Source organism: Acanthaster planci, linkage group LG12 (genome assembly GCF_054643075.1).
Source record: "Acanthaster planci isolate LZ-2023a linkage group LG12, COTS_SCS, whole genome shotgun sequence".
Lineage (NCBI taxonomy): Eukaryota > Metazoa > Echinodermata > Asteroidea > Valvatida > Acanthasteridae > Acanthaster > Acanthaster planci.
In genome coordinates, this window is record NC_141788.1 from 4,234,424 (window position 1) to 4,255,540 (window position 21,117).

At 39.5% G+C, this 21,117-nt stretch overlaps 2 protein-coding genes across 3 annotated transcripts in view; both read left to right on the top strand.

Annotated features, from left to right (window-relative positions):
• Positions 1–81: 81 nt before the first annotated feature.
• LOC110988473 (proteasome assembly chaperone 3-like) lies at positions 82–2,925 on the top strand. The gene is made up of 4 exons (XM_022251993.2): positions 82–238; positions 940–1,041; positions 1,466–1,546; positions 2,008–2,925. Exons 1-4 carry the CDS (start codon positions 206–208, stop codon positions 2,158–2,160), a joined length of 369 nt encoding a protein of 122 aa, XP_022107685.1. The 5' UTR covers positions 82–205; the 3' UTR covers positions 2,161–2,925.
• Positions 2,926–3,473: 548 nt separating this feature from the next.
• The window catches only part of LOC110988465 (ras-related protein Rab-3C-like), a 40,317-nt gene continuing 22,673 nt past the window's right edge, over positions 3,474–21,117 (top strand). The window contains exons 1-4 of one of the 2 annotated variants that reach the window (XM_022251974.2): positions 3,474–3,620; positions 11,111–11,341; positions 16,660–16,778; positions 17,210–17,334. In XM_022251974.2, the coding sequence (XP_022107666.1) occupies positions 11,111–11,341; positions 16,660–16,778; positions 17,210–17,334 (475 nt within the window). In that variant the 5' untranslated portion in view covers positions 3,474–3,620. Of the gene's footprint in view, positions 3,621–4,439; positions 4,696–11,110; positions 11,342–16,659; positions 16,779–17,209; positions 17,335–21,117 lie in introns of those variants that run through there. The other variant, XM_022251973.2, reaches the window with a different exon arrangement.

Here is a 21,117-nt window from a genome sequence, read left to right on the forward strand (position 1 = left end):
GATCGCGATATAGCGCCAACTTCCACAACGAGCTAGCTAGCTAGCTAGACACGTGTTTACATTTAGAGCGCCACCAAGTGACCTGTCTGGCTGCAATTTTGGCACGTGTGATGTGCCGTTCTTTAAGCTTCAGTTCAGTTCTTACTTTGCTGCCTCACTCTCAGTTGGCCCCTACCCCTGATTTACCAATAATTGATGTGTCAAAATGGCTGGTGAAGATTTGCCCGTAACCAAACAGGTGAGTTTATGGTCGAAATTTCATCATCACAAAGATCATCTATCATGACTTGGCATTGACTGCAGTGCTGCACCACGATAACCGCCTTCATTCCAGCGTGGCGCTGTGAACTGCAGTCATGGCAGTGATGTGAGGCAAACACCGGGCCGAGCTACACGAGCATAGATTTAGTGAACATCCCAGTGTGGAGTTTGTTGCAGTAAGAAGCAGAAGCAGAAAGTCAGAGATAACAAGTTCACTTGGTAACTGGCAGTGTCTGGGAAGATGCCAATCATGTAAATCTTAGAAGTTAGAGCAGGTGAGGAAACTTCTCTCAAGATCGCTGTGGCAGCACTTGGAACAGAGTAGGAACCTCCGGCTAAATGATGGGGCAGATGTCTCATTAACCACTGGACCACTGAAGCTATCACTGTACATCGGGGTATCATGCTGCAATCATGGCTGTACCCCTAGAACTATGGGATTAGTTGCCTCTGGTTGCGTTCTCTATTGTGCAATAGAGTTGAGTATGCCATTAACCCCATAGACTCAGGCGACAACATAGAGTGTACCGAAAAAAAAATAGACTTTTATTTCTCCATGCAGTAACTGGCTGTTAATGGAATTTTTGTGACAGAAAGATGCTATCATTCTGCCTTTTGTGTCGCACGCTAAAAAAATTGATTAACTTTCGTTGCTTTTCTTAATTCATTGAATGTTAGGGAGCAGCGACAATTGATGGAGTTCACACAGACATTGTGTGTACAGCCTTCAAGGACAGGATATTCGTGGCAGTAACGCAATATGAGAAACTAGGGACGATAGTAAGTTGTTCATGAACACCCTCCTTGATCCAAACCCACACCATGAAGTGTCAAAATTAAGGGCCGGGCTTAACCCACTTTGTTTAATTTTTTTCATCTATTCAGGCATTGTTCTGTTAAGGGCAAAGGTCAGCCTTACCCCCGCCCCCCCATTCAATTCCCACTCCACCCTACTTTTACCTCACCCATGTGTGAATTCATTGCATAAATAATTATGTGCAGGTAAATATACTAAATTTCTGAAAATTAACAAGGAAGTTGAGGAAGGATCCGATGGGCTGGTTAAACTCCATGGTGCTTGTGAAATGTACAGATAAGTAGCCTTGGGAAGAGATACATTTGCCCAGGGTCTGTGCAGATGTTTCAAAACTATAATGCTTGGTCAATGAAGCCAATTACTGAAATGGAGTGTTTGTTCTGACAGGTGCATGTTATTCCAGACACCACTCCAGCTGACACACGGCAGCAGAATTTTACGACAAAAGTACTTCTGGGCAAAGATGAGGTAAAAACGTTATTCCCTTGAAGTGCTATAGTCAGTTTTTCACTTGAGCCAAGACGTTTGTTGTGCACCTGTTCCACCATCTTGAGATCAGTTTGCACAAAAATATTGGCAAGTGGAATAATCATAGGGTGGTTATGTTGGGATGCACAGTTTGCCTTCTTGAAATAATGATTGAAAATGTATGTATTAGTCATTTTGAGAACCATGGCAGGAATTTTGGGAACAATGTCAGAGATTTCTGATTGAAATCAGGGTAATTTGAAAGCAATAGAAACAATCATAGGAATTGCAGAAAAACTGCAAAAGAATTATACTCAGTTGAAGAAGTTTTCACCATTTCTATGTAAAATTACTCACTATGCTTATACCATGCAGTTTTTCTTCATTGTGTTGTTTATCCGTTTCTAGAATCAGTAAACGTTAAAGTGACTGATATTTGAAAGAATTCTCCTTTCTTCCAGCCTATTACCCATGTCATGGCCAAGAATCTAGCAGTGGAGATATGTGAAGCCCCTGACAGCAAACCGCTTCTTCTTGCCATTGCTTTGAAGGAGCACTCCCCGGCCCTGCTGAAATCTCTTCAAGAATTAGTCAGCCAGTTCAAAGTTTGGTGACATGTTCGAGTGTCATGTTGCTAGGCAACAGATGTGAAGTGTTGCTAAGCAACATGGTGGTCAGTTAGTGTTTCTGTTATTTAAATATTTGTAGCTTGAAAGGATTCCTGGTGAAAGGGTTCAGAGTTCTTGTCTCTGAACTGTAATAAATTAGCCTAGCCAAGTAGATGCAGTGAGTGTGAAGATAATTCCTTGTGCATAGGCACAGGTTCTCCATCAGAGACCTATTTCAAATTCCAAATTAAAATTGTTTCATTATAATCCCTTGTCCATAATATGGAAATTTTTCCATAAAAAGTCATTTGTTAGGTGTATTCTGTGTTTTTTTGCCTTACAATTTATTTTGCATTTTACAAAATTGTTTCATTTTGTACCTTTGTACTCAGAAAACAATTTGATGTGATCAGCAGATAGGGGAGTGAGGGTACTTTTTTCAAGACATAGAAGAGGTATCTCAGAGAAAAACGTCTGTAACTTACATCTGGTTTTAAAATATTCATGGTGGTGTTGGCAGTTTCTTTTCATTCTCCCAAATTTGATATGCGGGCAGATTTATTGTAAGCTTGAATTTAAATAGCGCCCTCTGTAGACCAGTTTCGCTGAGTGAGGTGGGTGGGGCACAATATTGCGATGGATCGGCCGTCGATAGTGGTTGTTCTTCTTCAAATTTATATTTTAGTTAAACTGAACTTTGTAAACATACTCACGTGAATTAAATATGTCTGTCGTCTTCAAGTAAATGGCACAAGTTTTACTTCAGAAGGATTTGTACAGAGTGTGGAGGAGTAAATAAAATTTGATTGTATAAAAAGGGGCGTGGCTTAAACAATTTAACTTTTAACTGCGTTTGCGAGGAGAAATGTTTGAAAACCTGGAAAAAATGGAATGACCATTAATAATCGATTGTTAATCGATCCCAAAGGGATTTGTAAATACACGTTCAGGGGCGCGCATGAATCTTCTGAATTTTTTTTCATAATGCACGAAATAAGTTTTTGTACGTGCGAAAGCATTCTGTATTTAACATTAAGTTCAATACTTCTTTCATTAACGGTTAGCTCTGAATGTAATTGGGCTAAGGCCGTTGTCAAAAATAACCATTATCCGAATCTGGAGAAATAAAAATACCAAGACTGCGTGGTATAAAAAGTAGGCGGGATTAACGTGACGCTTTCGCTGCTCCCCATCTAATTAACCAGAGTCTGGGATCCGCCTCGCCAAGCACATTCGTTCTCACTAGTATAAATACCCACAGCCAGGCTTCACAAACATGCGTATGACGAACGCTGTGACGTACACTGTGGGTACCAAGGAATAATTAAACACCTGTTATTCATGTTCGGCTTACATGATATGCATCGCACGCTTATGTACCACTGTGCAGTTACACGTTTTAACGTAAGGCCTTACTCAGTTGGATTTTATTTCAGTTCAACGGTGCAGTTTTCATTAAATCCACGGTAAGTACATCTTTTTATTATTGTTCAGCGATAATCCTTACAGAAACTATAGTAGAAACTATATTGCCGTGGCGCCGACCTTATGAGCTTTTCTGTTCCTCGATCGTTTTATCGCGTAGGGAGTTGGGAAGGGGGTTCTTTTAAATGTACGTGTTCATGTATATGGTCGACAATCGCGCGCGTGGTAGGCGGGCGGATGAACGGGAGTGTACTCATTGAAGGCCGTAAATTTTCTAACTCGCTCACGGGGTTGCGGCGGATATATGATCATCGCTTTACACAGTTTAATTTTTAAGGAAATGTAGACAGGTTTTTGTCCTCAAAATAATTGAAAGTAAATGAATAATTTGCAATGCCAAAGAAGCCTAGGTTTTCCGAATGTGCGTCTACATGATGGAATTTTTGTATGCCCTAACTCTTACTTTCAATTCAGATATCCCGATGAAAATATAATTCTTTTTTCATCTTCATAAAAATATCCCCTGTCCGCAGCCTGACATTTAAAAACTACTGGCTAATACATGTACACTGATTTTACATGCCGATTTTAATGCGTACTGTTGACGTGGAGTGTAAATTGACCTTCATGAAATTAATAATTTATGAGGTCATTCTTTTCCCGAATGATTCTGAGATAAGTTCATCATGCGGCTTGGGGCAAAAGGACAAATGAATCTCCGAAATAATTATCCAATTGTGTATCGCGAATACGCTGAATTTGATGCAAATGAACAGCCTCTCGTCTTTTGAGCCGCCGGCCGGCCCCAGCGGCATTATACTTTAATAGGACTCTAACCCTAATTTCAATATTAAAAAGCTTGTGTGTGGTTGGATGCACGTTAAGGGTTGGATCGATTGAGTGTTGTATCTGTGTACAGAGGCAGCAGCACGGTACGCGGTCTGAGCTGAGCTAGCTGGCTGAGTGCTCGGCCATGCATGTGCGGAGGTAGTTCTGCGGTACGTCTAGGGTGCAAACAGGGTCTAGTCTTGTCGGGGCTGGGTGTCAATTGCAGAGACCGGTTATATTTTCTCCTTGACGGTGATCCGGATTATGCGACACGACGGTGGGTTACAGGTAAGCTTTGTGACATTTGGAGGGCTTTGGGGCTGTTAAGCGCCTGTCGTTTGGCATTGTTGATGCTGATTTTGCAGCTCTGTGTTTCGGCCGAGGTTGTAAAACATGGCATCTGACGTTGCACTGTTGTTCAGGTGCGCAAGGTGGGCGGGACTGACGTTACGACAGACATCCAGAACGATCAAAACAATGCAGTCCGTACACATGTACTCGACACATACAGGTCTGAATGTACACCTGCTGTGAGAGGTGTACACTTCGGCCTACAGCTGTGAGCAATTCGTTCCGGATTATCATGCATTCGTCTGTGTACACACAAGACCATGAAGACATGTACCACTAGTTAATCTTCCCTCTCTTGTTCAGTTGATTTTCTAAAAAAAAACAAAGAAGAAAAAAAAAGAACTAGGGTAACACAACAGAAAATGCCAGTGATACTGGTAATATGGCTTACAAGTTACATCTCATCTGAATACGATGTTCAGTGTTCATTAGGCCAACTGGTACATCACGTAGGCCTAGCCAGAAATACTGTAGACAAACCTGCTTTCTTGAAGATGAACTATTTGTCTCATTTGACTCCACTTTTGAATTTTATTTTTCACAATTGCTCCCAGGAATCATTTTAATTTAATGATCAACACTAGTCTACAATGAAATAACATGAAAGGCACAATTAAATCTGAATTTTGTATGATACAGTAGTTGAGTCAGCCAACTTTTGAATTAATAATGTAATTTTAATTGCTATTGCCATAGTTTCGAATGGGCTTCTTCTTGCAATTGTGTTATAATTTAAAGTGCACTTTACATGTATCCTCTACATAATTGCAGGTGGGAATAGCCAGTGTGCATTGTAAGTGTCCGTTAGCAGTGACATTCCTTATGATCGATTACACCAAGGTAGTCAATAACAAGTGTCCGGCTTATCCAGTATGTTAATTAAGAGTATGCAAATGACTCTCCACCATGCCAATATCTAATTATACTTGCTACGTGTGTTATGTGAGAGGTGGACAATTAATTTCTTCAGTGCACTATCCAGTATCAAATTCAAGTCTGTGTTATTTTTTCAGCTGAGAACAGACTTATTAATTTCTTAGTTGAATGAGATCAACATCTAGGTTTTTTCCAGGTTTTCTAACAATTGGTAGCTTGTTCTGTCTTTGCATTGTCCAAATTTGTAAATGTTCTTTGTTTATTTGATGTGTGCTGACAAATCTCATCACACTTTCTTAAATCTTGAATGAAGTTGGAGATAATTTTAAGTTTGCTTTTTATTAATTTCTTAGTTGAATGAGATCAACTTCTAGGTATTTCCAGGTTTTCTAACAATTGGTAGCTTGTTCTGTCTTTGCATTGTCCAAATTTGTAAATGTTCTATGTTTATTTGATGTGTGCTGACAAATCTCATCACACTTTCTTAAATCTTGAATGAAGTTGGAGATAATTTTAAGTTTGCTTTTTGATCCTTCTTTGCTGTATATTATTGTAAATTATAAACATGCGCATTGAGCCTGGTTTCCATATAATTGTTACAATTGTTGACAGCGTTGCTAGAGGGTCCCTTGTGATGATGTCTTGTTGAGGACTTTCCCAACTGATACAAACAGGGACAGCGATATGGGGCAGAGTTTGACTTGGTTCAACTTTTACTGACTGTCTGTCTTGACTTGAGTTGCCAGAGTAGGCCTATACAAACATACGCTGGCATGACGGGCGTACAATGATGTCTTTCTTGATTACTACCATGCACTTTGACAATTTCTTCTTGTTACAAAAAAAAAGACACCCCCATTTTCAACAAAATAGAAAACCGTTAACAAAATATGTGTACATCAAACTGGAGTATTGGTCTAACTATCAAGGTCATATCACCACCTAAAAAGGCTTTTCTGGTGAAAATTTTCCGAGTTCTGGATGCAGTTTTGTTTAAAACATTTTGATAGAATGGCATCACACACTGTCTCCTCTATGACTGTCTACGTCTTAACAACTTGCCTTCTGTTGGTGTTCATCATACCAAACCGTATATGGAAAGCCAGGTTTTCCTATTGACAGACAATACTAGACCAGATGGAACTGTCAAATCATAAAATAGCTATGGGTAGCATGATACCAGCTTTCCTGACTGCCTACATGTATATTTACAAATGTTTATCATCCATGCCATATATCATTATATTATGGTTTATTAACCAAACTCACTCAGCCAAAGGCTGAATTTCAGTTTGATTTACAATTATTACGTTAAAACAATAAAGATTACAAGGAACTATAAAAAACAGAAAACAGTAAAAATATCAGTATCCACATCAAATAAAAAGTTTATATAAAATTGATTGATAAAAATACCAAAATTTTATCTGTTTTTATATATACTGTAGGTACATGAAGATCATGTTACATAGACAGTATGTAGACAAAGCAGTAATTTAGAAACAAATTGAAATTTCAAGACCTGTATCACCTCAATTGCATACAGGCCATATGCTGTCTTACAATGGAGACTCCTGTGTGTACATGTGTGTATACATGCACTGATGTTCCCAAACAATTGTGGACTTTAAACAAAAGAATTAATGACCGTCTACGATTCCCGACATGTGCAGGATTGCCAAACGTGTACAAAACATATTAGAGGCCTTCCAAAAAAGTTACATTTTGAATAAAGAGGACAATAGAAACGTCCATTGTTGCCCAACTTACATGTACTGTATGTCTATACGTATAGTTTTGAATGCGTTAATGTTAGAATGGTTGGAGTTGGACCAAATGTTTGTTGCACATCTGTGTATGTGTTAGCCTTGTGCCCACTCACTAATGGCTTCTAATTATAATTGCTTGATTAGATCTGTACTTGGCTGAATTTGTTTTTAATTCCGCATTCCCCATTTAAATTCCTCATTCCCCATTTAATTTACCCATTTGTATAAGATTAATAAAGCTACATGTATCAAGTACACGTGTAGGGATGAGTGTGCTCTGTGAATTGGCCAACGTGTCCATTAGGGAGAGTAGAAGAAATTATTGTTCAATGTTCATGCATGTGCAGCTTGAAAGTTCTTCAAAGTAGTACTCTAAATAATTGTGAAATGTTCTAAAGATTTCGAGTTTCAACTGAGATTGTTTTAACAGATCTTTCATTTTCTCTGTTGGGGCATCATTAACACAAACAGTACTGAATCCTCCATCTATCTCCATCTGGTTTCTGGTCAGGAACTGGTTGTAAAAGTTGTACAGTCATGCATTTTTTTTTTTTGGCCCACACTGTTTTTTTCCCAGAAATGATGTACATACATTTGCTTTAGAACACATGGCCTTGCTACTGAAATAGACTGGCCCCTTCACTATTTACAGTTTAAAAGTGATTTCTGCTTCTCGATGTACACAGGACTTGAGACCACCTCATTTGTCTGGTTCCCAGATGTAAATGTATAATACAGAAATGACATCATCTGAAAAAGTGTGCCTGACTAAATGTACCGGTATGGGGGCCTAGATGGTCTCCTTTTACATATTACTCAACCATACCCTATCTAAAACACATTATGAATTACACAGTTGCAGAATTCCAGTTGATCAAGCAAGTTTGGCAGCTTTTGGACATCGTATTGTACCAAATAAAAAAACTTTGATTTGCCGACGCCCAGGCCATACAGTGATGTGCACATTGACCAGAAACGAGACTTTTTTGGGAGGATTTATGGTTATCACTGCTGGGGTTGAGGTTGATGACCTACACATGTACATGTATTTTGAAGTGGGTGAACTTGGGCATGGATTGCATCTGCATGCATTAAAACTGGTAAAATCAACATTCCTGAATTACTCTGGAGCAGATTCATGAGTGTCCTTTTCATAGGGTGGGACGGGGAGGAAGGGGTAGGTTGGGGGATGTAGTTGCTTGATGACCTTTCACCCTTGGGGGCAGGCAGCCATCAAGGTAATACAGCATCATGTGCTTACACTAAATCCATGGAGACATCCTACATTCATTTCTTTGGGGCTTGCTCCCTCTGCCCATACCCTCCTATTGTGTCCGCCTTGCTTCACAATAGCAACAGAACTGACAGAGATGGAAGTATGCGTGTACAGTAGGCCAGTGGGTGCTTGTTATCAGTAGAGCATGTGAATTAAACCAGATTAGAGAGTAGAGTTGACAGTGAAGCTAGGGTTTCTTACTGTAAGGGGGCAAGTAGAGGAGCTGGATGTTACTGCGGGTGTAATTCAAAGTGTTTTCTTAATACTATTTTCTTTGTTTTTCTTTATTTTCAGTGGGGAGTGATGAATTTTTTATGGGAGGGGTGTACAATTACATCTCCCCCCCCCTCGCTACCAGTGCATACCTTGATCATGACTTAAAATTCTCTCCTTGAATGGCAGTTTCCATATGTTTCAATTCATTAAAATTTTGTACCAGTCAGTATCCAAATCGTAGGCTTACTTCAGTAAGTACTGAGTTGTCACTGTGCTCTTAATTGTATGGTGTTAAAATACCAACTGGAATGCTTCCACATAAAACAAGCTAATGGAAAATACTAAGCCCGCTGGCGTCTCGAGAACGTCCACTTATGTCAACCTTCTGTGGTTGCTTAGCAACTTGCAAATATATCAAAGTCGTCTCGCCTTTGTAGATGTGAAGCATGGATCCATTACCTTGATGATTATCCTGGTATGATATCAGGCAATTGACTGTGGTTATCAGGAATTACTAATAGCTGAACCCAGTAATGGATGTGTGAAGCAATGTATCACCATGTCCGCCATCAATCTGCTCGTTGGGAGAGATGTTTCAAATGTCTGTCTTGGAAGAGACAGAGAACCTCCTGCAGCGGTTTGAGGGGACTGTGCCCACGATGTGTCTTAATGACTACTGCTTCAGGCATTTCAACACTGAACCCTTCTCAGATCCATTTTCCTTCAGAACGAAATGAGGTTTTTGGGTAAATTGGGAGGATTTTGAAGGTGATAGAGACCAGCCACTGCTCCTACATGTAATTTTTTTTAGGCTTAATTCCTGTTGGAAGTTGAAATTGAAGGAATTTGCCGTGGCTTCCTGTTAATTGGACAATTTGGGGAATTAGGGAAGGTTTCTAGTGGATGTTTCCCAATGTGCATAATGTGGAATGAAAAGTCTCTTAGTTAGCCCTCAAGAATCCACAGACTTTAACAATAGAGAAAAAAGGGTAACAAAACAAATGGCCCCCCCCCAGAAATTTTCTTGCTTTTAATAAACTGCATTTGAGATTTTTTTTGTGGTGAATGTTATTAAATTCTGCAAATGTTAAGGTTAACAGGAGATTTGCATGTATACACTTTCTGAGCTTTTATGCTGAGCAGGTGCTTTTAAGGGTGTTACTTTTTTCTGTCAGCTTAATCATGTATGATTCTTTAAAGTCAGTAGCTATTCAGATACGGCTTTTGTTCCGTCATCTATTAATAGGGATCTTACCTTGACTGTCAGCCCATTCACAGCTTACGGTCTATTGCCCAAGGTTAGCTGAAAGTGGAGGTGGAATAATTTTCAAAGGGGGAGGGGAATGGTTTTGAGACCACCAGGACCAAGCTGCCAAAAGTATAGGGGGGTCATGCACTGGCCCGCCACTTCTGCCGCCAGCATGGCCAGTGGCTCATTCTGTTCATGTTCAAATTTGAATCATGACTGGGAGAGGAGAAACACTAACAATGGACTAGATAGAATTTAGTCATGAGAACTCCCCCCCCCATTTTGCTTTTCATGAAAGGAAACATATTAAATGTTTAAAAATACATGTACGCGTATTTCCAAGGGCATGGTCCAGTTTGTGTCGTTTTTTTTTGTCACACATTTCAGTGACTGTATGGCCACTCCTCTTTCTGAAATCAGTCCTTTCCAGAAATTACATTTTACAGACTGCTTGCAAATGAGTGCATTAGATAATAATGCATAAATTCAAACGCTTGGATTGTCAGCCTCAGTGATGGCCATATTGGAAAGACTTGTCCCTGCAGATCTATTCAACAGTGACAGAACTTGTCTGTGTTCACACTGTTACCGAGTACCAGTAGATTGTGTGGCATTAACACCCAGCTTTAAGCATTTGGCCTTGAATAAAAGGATTAAAGTACAGTATGGAAGTTTAAGTTGAACAGCAATATCAGAATTTCAGTCGATTTATCTATGATAGAGCAGCACATTGTATAGCATTGTATACATACATGCGCATGTAACTTTTCTTTCGGATTTTACCATGCTCGTGTACGTGTACCGGGTACCGTACATTCGTTAATTTGCAAGGGGTACAGTAAGGGTTGGACACTGTAGAATTTCTGTAAGCTCGTTTACTGTTTTTTTAACCAATTTTTATAAAAGCTGGATGTGATGTAAAGAACAAGAGTAATGTCTTTTATTTTTTTTTCCTTGGCCATGTAGATGGCGTCCGCTGGAGTTGACAACAGATCATGGCAAAAAGATGCTGCTGACCAGAACTTTGACTACATGTTCAAATTGCTGATCATCGGCAACAGCAGCGTAGGCAAGACTTCGTTTCTCTTCCGGTACGCAGACGATTCCTTCACGTCGGCGTTTGTCAGTACGGTGGGCATTGATTTCAAAGTCAAGACAGTCTTCAGATCAGATAAGAGAGTCAAACTTCAAATATGGGTGAGACTTGGTGCTTGTTTTGTTTCTGTTTGTCACTTTGTGGTTGCGGCAGTGGTGGGCAGTGGTGGTTGACTCCATTCTGCTGTTTAATGGGCTTAGACCTTTGGTGATCCTTCCACCCTTACAGAACAAATTACATTACATGTAGCTTTTGAGATATTAAAATGAGCCATATTTCAACATTTGTCAAGGTGTTCCAAGGCTTTTACCCCGGTACATTACCTGTAATGGAAAACTTCCAGTCAAAAGATAAGAACAGTTTACTAGTCAGGGAAGGACCCATTCGAGTCCTTTCCTTGGATTCAGTCCCTCTTTTCTCTAGCATTTGGATTCTGATCAGTGTAGCCCTCTGGATGTTAATGTACATGTAATTACTGTCAAATGGCTTCAGCAAGCATCTCCTGGATAGGTGGCTAGTTAAATATTTACCCCAGCACACTGAGGAATGTAATCTGATTTCATGAGGTGTGAATGAAGTGTCATGTGGAAAGACATTACCCCCTCAAATGTTTGGCTTTTGTGTGCCTGGATTACCACACTGAAGAAAGTGGCAAGGAAAACAATGCCATTGGCTGTGTTTGCATTGGACTTTTTTGTTTTGTTTTAAAACTTTGGAGACTGCTGACAAAACTAAGTCCAAAAACTAAGTAGGCAGCCACAAAGCTTGGTTGTTTAAGAATTTTCTTCTCTGTTTTACATTGCTGAAAAGTTCCACACGGACAACCGCTATAAAGTAAAACTAACATTTTGATAATGTGACTGCTTTCCATGCAGGTCACTGGGCCAGTGTAGGACTGCCACACTTTCATCAGTTGTAAACTCTGATTTACTGTAGAAAATGTGATACTGTATGTGTGGTCACCAGCTTGTTAACCTAGTATTGACACTTTTAAAAGTTTAAAATAATTAAAATGAAATAAAAGGATTTTGTAGAATTTAGGAAGGCAGAGCCGAGTCAAAAATCAGCTCTTCCCACGGACATTCCTAGACATTTTTGTTGATACAGGATTCGTAACATTTTGAATGCTTTCTTTCATACTCTTTTTACAGTGAATATGCGCATCAATTATACAATGTACATGTACATTTGTACACTACAGGAGTCACAAAAGCCTGTGTTCAAGGCATACATTATGCACAGAAAACCTCATTATCAATTCCTAAGTTTGAATGTTAGCGTGAGAATGATGATTCATTCCACTTGAACCACCTCTCATTATACATGTGCATTCACGTCGTCATCTCATATCGTGATATATCCATTGCTGGGTATCTTGTATCATCTGCGGTAAGATGCACATCTCCGTGTGTTGACCTCCCTGAGGCTAAGGATAGTCTGAAAAGCTTGGAGGTTTTCTCTCGCTGTGTTCTGTAATCAAATGGGCCAAGCGATTAATTAATTTTGTCTTTTTAAAAACTGAATATTTTTAATACATGTACGTATTCATAAAGAACAGTTCTTTCAACTCACTGGGAGTTTATAATAAAATTAATGAAAGATAACATTCCCTTTCAGTGAATGTTTAGATGGAAACTTGCGTCACACGGACCGGTACATTTGAAGGTTATTTCAGTGTAGAGCAACATTAGGAAAGAAAACAAAATATTTTCAAAAAATACTTCATTTGCAGACCCCTGAGATATAAAGACAATTTGAACATGTAGTTTTAAAATGGCCACATGTACATATGGTATTACTGGACCCAAAGAAGATTAATAATACAATGGCAGTCTATCACACCGCGCTGACGTGTATATTCACGGAAAATGTCAAGCCAACCCTGTGGAATAGTGGGCATGGCTTAATCAAACACGACACGACTCTGCTCCTGTGCGTGCGGCTTGCTCAGTGGAGCCAGATGAAAGGGATTTGAGGTCACATGTAAAGTGGCATCAGTGCTCGCGTTTATGGAGCTTAGCTGAGTAAATTTACATAGGAACCCTCCTTTTTTTTGATATGGTGCACAAATTGGGAAACCCGAGTAGCAATGGAAAATACCTCTGTAATTACAGAATTGACTAATTGTGGGCGGATACTCCAGTTTATTTTCCTTTGTAGATCGTATTTGAAAATTGACTTTAAATTGATTTTAAGAATTACCTGCATTATGCTGGTGATTGATATGAAACTGAAGGATTATACACGTTAGTAGTACTAATGTACTGGTAGTTGTGAAGCAATATAATGGAAATTTATTGAAGGTAACCACAGTGAGTCGGTATTGAGTCATCTGTTTGGCAAATTTAATTGAGGCATATAAAGTATATGCATCATGCATCAATTTGATTTGGGTTAATAACGGCACATGTACACATGTAGCTGTATTGAAGGCCTTCTGTTTGCATTACAAAGCAGCACATCCATCGCAGTTGGTTAGACCAAAGAGAAAGGACACAGGCCTTATTACATGTACATGTATGGTGCAAAATGTCACACATTAAATTTTCAATCCAATCAGCATGCATGCGTAGTAACTTTTCATTTGAATCTGCACAAATCTGTTGGCTTGTGTATGCATGTTCACATGTGCATTTATGTACATGTACATGTACATTGTACATGTAGGTGCCAAGTGCTTGGCAGTAATTATATTCAGGTTTTGTGTTGTATCTCTTTTGTCACCAGAAAGGGAGTTCTTGATGATATAATCCATGGGTTCATCCACTGTGTTCATTTGTATGGCCTACATGTACTCTATGCCCAAGAATAATTTCAAACTAACAATAAATTCACTAATAGCATCATTCAGGCAGCATGCTCATGTAGTAGATTTTTCATGAATGTTGCATATGTACAGTACATTCATAGGCACACTCGTGTAGACCAACTTACAAACTGTGACTCATGCGAAGAGACTTGTGGTCGCATCTCTGGCAGAGTGTTGTTTTTACTTGGCGTCCACTTAGCCCACGCTTGCTTTGTCAATAAAATCTGGTCATCAAGGTTGATGATAAATGGCATGGTTGATCGAACGTCATCCCATAAGAACCTTCCGGTGGCGACACGAAATGCATATTAAAGCAACGTTGTTTCTCCAGAACCTTAAAATAAACCTCAGTCTACCAAAGCAGACAAGTCATCATTTCCTTAAAAAATTTTATTGTTTAAAATTTGCGATAACGTTTTTGACATGTTATTCTATGTACCGGTACCCGGCATATGAGTAGTGGTACGTGTGCATTGCGGTGTACCGGTATCTTAACCGTACTGTGCCCTTGGTCATGTCCGAAGTCAGAACATTCTACCGATACCTGCATTAACATTTGTGCCTTTGTTTGACACTTTGTGATCCACAAACAAATAGCACGCAAGCCTAAATTAAGAAATTAGTGTTCCTCCATGTATCAGCATGAAATGAAATGCATTGCAAACCTTTGTTACTAGTACTTCTACATGTGGGTGTATATCTTGCAAATTTTGAGGGTTTCTTTTGGGGGGTAACATTACTTTGTTTCTTCTTGGAAGATGGCAATACCTGCGTGTAGTAATGACTGTAAACACTGATGTTCACTAGTTCTCCCCCCGTTTCATTTACCCACCTGGCAAGGAAGAGCTGTAGGCGATGCTTGGAGAGTGACAGGATGGGCATTAAGGAGCGTGAGATGTAAACCCAAGCATTGAAACCGACAACTGCAAACAAGCGAGCGAACATAATGAAGAATTAACCCACAGAGAGTGTTGCGGCATTTGGTTCTTCCTGTGAACATGCCATGTGTGTTAGCATTCCTTACATGCTTGAATTTGTTTGTCAAATGGAACTCGGCTACTAATGTAATATACAAGTAAATCAACATGAAACTGTGGTCGTTACTGAAGTTAATGATGATGGACATGTACTGGTACATGACGTGTCTGAAGGAATGCATTTTTTTTGCTACCGTGAACATGCGCACTACACACATGTGCACATGAACATGTAAGCTACCAGTAATACTGATACTTGTTGGATTGATTAAATTGATGTAGTAATTGAATGTCAGTTAATGATGGAACACAAACAGCTACACTGGAATATTGGAGACCAATATTGTTTGCACAATACATGTAAATTGTGCATTGGCCTTTGTTCCTAATTAGCAATGCAGATCTCTGCCGATAAAGTAAATGTGGGACCCATTATTATTAGGACCCAATGAGGAATTGTTAGCAAATTAGGGTTTAGTTTGTTGGCTTCAGAAATTCATGTACATGAAGTTGCTTCATTTTTAATTGGAGAGTAAACTCAGAAATTTAATACTTAAGTTTCATTGTATGTATGCAAATACATTTACACGTACATGTACATGTACCGATACACAAGTGCGTGCAGTTATGGTAGCGTCAGTTATGAACAAACAGAATAGATAATGTTAACAATAACCATTACATTTAAGTTGGATTTTGCTAATACTGTTGTTCAGAAATACCTTTAGTCGATCCATATCCACCTCATGGGTAACAGAGATCGTTATCCTTGATAGGAGGAGGATACAATTACTTCACAGTTCAGTGAGCACACAGGAAAGGCCAGCGCGTATGGTTAATTAATAATGATCTGTTTTTCCTCGTCAGTGGTGTCATTTCTTACTTTCACTTGAGTCCCCCAACCTTACACCATATAGGTAGTGTTTGCATCGAATATACATGTATATGCAAAAGATATTGTCAGGAGCATTTTACATGTACATGTAATTTCATTTTGAGTGTACTTTACAAATTGTCATTTCAAAATGTATCGTGAATTTCTTTGTGATGTTTCGTTTATTCTGGGGAGTAGTACTGTAAAGCCAATTTCATTACCGATATCTCTCAACATCATGCAGTGCCTGCCAGTAAAGTCCAGATTTTGAAGTATGAAGCCTATGGAATTGGCCTGTTTTTTAACCACCATCAATCATATTCCCATCTTGAGCCTCGTAAACCTTTGAATAATGCTTAAATTATGAACATATACATGTACATGCATATGCATGTATGTTGAATCAATATGTACTGGTCTATGTATCTAAACTGGAGTGAGTTACATGTATGTCAACTCTGTTGCAGCATTTTCATGCAGTGCGTCATCGATATCCGTGCCATATTCATTCTATGATAAGTGGGAGAGTATTACATGTACATTTCAGGAACAGCAGAAACCACGGTGCCGTGTTAATTTCAGGCAAAGTTCTATATGTAGAGAAGAACATGCCAACATGAGCAAGCATACATGTATGTGGTGTGTCACCCAAAGGACTACTGTGGCAAAATTTGGAAAGGAAAAAGCCTCATTTTTTTCTTTTAGCGATAATGAAGTTTTCTAATAAATCATTCCTTGGTTTGGCTTGCTTTGTTGTAGGACACAGCAGGGCAGGAGAGGTACAGAACCATCACAACAGCTTACTACAGAGGTGCCATGGGTTTCATTTTAATGTACGACGTCACAAATGAAGAATCGTTTAACAGCGTTCAAGATTGGTAAGTCGGGCCAATTAAAACTTGCTCTCCACCCACAGACGTTGAACCATGCCCACCAGTTACATTTCCATTGAAGCCTGCACTGAAATGAACAACTCAATATTTGCATGTTTTTCCCAAATCTGAGCCTTTGCTGTGTTAAAAATCAACGCTGTCTGAAAAAAATTATCCTGGCAGTCTAAACACGGTGCTTGTATGCACCTTCAACATTTCTTGCAACATCTCAAACTTGTAGAAAAGTTCATCAGACATAGTCAAGTTGAAATTCTAGAGCGTATTCTTGAACAATCTCAAGTGGATAAGATTCCATCAGCCACTCTCAAATTAAAATTCCAGATTTTGATTCCTGGAAAATCTCAAGTGGATAAATTCATCAGCCGCTCTCAAGTTGAAATTCGGGATTTTGATCTGTCATTTTTATTTATCCGCAGGTGCACACAAATCAAGACGTACTCATGGGACAATGCGCAAGTTATCCTCGTCGGCAACAAATGCGACATGGAAGACGAGAGAGTCATCGCGACGGAGAAAGGGAAGTCATTGGCAGACCAACTCGGTAAGGCTATTACGTACGGTTGCTCATCCCATCCCCCATGTCCTCCTGCATACATACATGCACGTGTATGTTATCTATCCCCCTGGGCTTTTGCCTGTGTCATTTTTTCCATTCTCTGATTGCTTTGATCGGATTTGCTTTCTTTTTATTTCATTTAGCTGTTTTGCAACCTCTTCCCTCCCACAAAGGCTTCTCCTGCTCGTTGTTTCTTTCCTTTGCTGCTGACATGGAAGTAGCTTCCTCCTGTTATTTGTCATGTACAGTGTGTGGCTGATTAGGAAAATACTGATAATTAGATATACTGGATAGGCTGCCCGGGCTGACAAAGGGTTTGATGGAACCACTGATGAGGGTTTCATCAGTACCACCCACACACTTCATGCACAAGTATCTGCATACAGACAACATCTCTGTTAATGATTTTGCACAAAATGTGCCAGGCCTCCAGTGTTGTAGTTAATGTTTCTTGTGTTTACTTGATTATCGAGGCGAGCCTGAGCAAATTTTATGATGGTAAATTGAAATCTCAAATACACCCATCCCCCATCTTTTACACAGAGATTTGCAAATGCTTCATATCTGCTGCAGTTCCATTAGTTTACCTTATAAGGATTTCATACACAAGCAGCTTTTTGCAGTTTACGTGTACATGCAGTTGATTGTGTGGAGGTTTCTTTTTTCTCGGGAATCTTGGAGTCCCTTCCATCGCTGGTCCCGTGAAACAAAAAGATTCCAAAAATCTGAGAGTCTTCCAGTCCTGATGTCGCAAGTATGAAATCTACATTTGACAAAATTAGAGTGATCAGTCATGGTTAGTGTGTCAGGCTCATCTTCCATTTGCAGATTGGACCACTTTTTAAACTCCCTTTTTAAAATAATTTTACATTTTCTTGGCATATTGTGTCTGTATTGTAAAGATGATCCTGTTTCACTTTTCTTAACTATGTACATGTACATGTATTAGTTTGACGCAAGACCAGCAACATTGTGGAAATTGCACTGCCCTTTTAGGTTTATGAGTGAGATGTGCATATCATTCCCCTCTTACTGCTTCACTGCACTCAAATTATTGCCTGTAGAATCCACACAGTTCAAATACATAACATCTGTTTTTGTATTATAGGTCCCTGGCTTTAATACCGTTTTCCAGTCTACCATGGTAAAACCAGTGAGCTCTTTGTAACTAATACCAGTACCTACATGTACGTGTATCATGTATCGTGGACAATGGTACTTTTACATACATGTACAACACTTCACAAGCACAATGCACACGTACAAGTTTATGATTTTCTGCAGTGCCCATTCATTAATGTACACGTGTACATGTACCTGCATAAGACATCAGACTTTTTTTCTGTAACTGTCATTCCAACCTTTTATCTTGCAGTCTTGTTGTAGATATGAATCACAATGGATACATGTATTTTCATGAGTGGTGTCAGAAAGCCTGGTACCTGCAAATGTGTATGGTACACTTGGGGGACGTCATGGGATGAATTATCCAACCTTTGGGCTGAGAAAATTTCTAGAATATGAAGCCAAACAAAGCGGAACTTTTAATATCCATTTAAATACATTTGTTGCCTTAAGGCAGCCCAAGACAAACAGATAGTTTGTGCGTACACGTGATAATTGCAATAAGGAAGAAAGAATCAGATAACCATTCAGGTTTGTCCTTTTTTGGGGGGGAGGGGTCATTCACATTAACCATGAAAGACTGCTACTCTCAATTTCTAAGATAAGTAAATCTGTGAGGCATTCGTTTATCCAGTCCATCATCCTCTCCAGTGCACAGGGGCGGAGTCTGCCTCACGACCTGGGGGTTTGACTAGAGACCCTGTGGAACTTGTGTCAATATGCGGCTGCGCAGTGAAAGGGAGACACTCAACATTTTGACGAGGCTGAAATATTGATAGTAACAAAGGCTTTTGACGTGATAGCATTTCAGATGCTTGGTCAGGGGTCCTGTCCAGCAAAAGACAAGCCAAAACATGCCTCCAAACTGATTTCAGTTAGGAGGTTCGAACCCATCAAAGCCCCTAGCTTTAGTTGTCCGTTATGAAAGTAGAGAATTCCTGCCTGAAAAAAATTCCTGTCAGAAATGTCACATTTCAAGTGGAAGCTCCCAGTTGCTGGGCAATTATTTGCCCGTAAGCGTTGTGTCATGTAAGTACATGTACTGTATACATGTAACATGTTTATGCATGCACTTATGCCACTTAAGCCGTGTGGCATTTTGTGAGAAACTGTACATGTTCCTGAGGCAGTCACCACAAGGTAAACTGGAAGTGCACGTACACAACGGTGTTTCTGTCAATTGCTTCACATGCACTGGTACACTGTACATGATACATGTACGTGTACTTATTGTACGGGTAGGGGTGCATTGTACGGGGGTGCTTCCTCTAGGGTCCTTTAGGGGAAAAGGGCAATGAAAACAAATTATACTCAACGTAAATCCTGGTCGAACACAAACAAATGGCTTAATAAATGTTGGACATCTTTTGTTCTGTGTCAGATTTCAATAGAATTCTTACATTGTTGGATATTGCTGCATGTACCGTACATGTACGCATGTAGCATGATTAGAATAAATTTAACGACATCACAGTGTCTGTTTTTATGCTTTTCCAGTGAAGGTGAAGTGACAGAATTTGTCTGCCTTGTTCTTTCCATCCATCCATCAATTTTCCCTACTGTAACTCAAGAACGTCATGAAATATTAACTTCAAACTGGTTATTAATCTTTCAACTTCAAACATGCTACTCGTACCGGTATGTGGGTTGGTCTTGGTATCTTCTAGAAGCCCATAAACTTGGGACGTTCAAGGTCGCTATGATTAAAACATTTGACATGCATAATGTACGTACATGTACATGTAGTTTCTCTGATTGGGATGGCTTTTTGGTTGGCTTTCAAACACAAGCCAATTTACAGTGCACACGGCATACCGTACGAAAAACATTTTGACCTTTACAGAAAAACAGGTGCAGAGATTTTCTTCATAACATGGCCTGCCTCCAGATCCAAACCCCTTCCTTGGGGAAAACTTTCCCATTGTTAGGTTTTCAGCCATTGCCCAAGTCTGTCTGTCTGTTGTTTCTGCGTGGGCATAGCTATCATAATTTGTACAGCCAGCAGCCCTCTTCCTTTACTCATAATTACATTTATTTATAGCTTGACCTTATCTAGGCAAGCAGTGTGGTATTGTTCTTAAAAACCTCAGAGACCCAGCCTTTTCCAAGCCATTAATTTATTATGCCTTTATTTGCCTTTGGTCAGGAGCATACATTTTTCTGACTTGTAATATGTATGCCTACATGTGCATGTGCATGTACATGTATGCCTACATGTAGCTGAATAGTCTGTTTTGTTTGCAACCATTTCTCCATCTGTTGTCACTTATCACATTCTATGTAGATACACTAATTTTTCTCTACATACATTTCTTTTACAGTTTAAAGCAATGTGGTAATTCTGTACTTTTTGAAAAAGCAGTGCATTTTGCAGGGTTTTTTGAATGACTTTTTTGGGGGGAGGGGGATAGTATACCCCACCTATCTGAGACCGTCAGACAAAAGTTGATTAATTACACGGCATCGCCAATAACCTAAAATAATGTCACACATCAACAATGTTTAGAAGCCTTAGTTAATTGCTTGAGGCCCTCTATCTGTGTATGCATTGAATCACTCCTTCAGCTACCTGGTACCTTCCACACATCAAAAAATCCAGACTCAGTGTAGAAAATGTCCTTGATCTAACAGTGTACATAAACT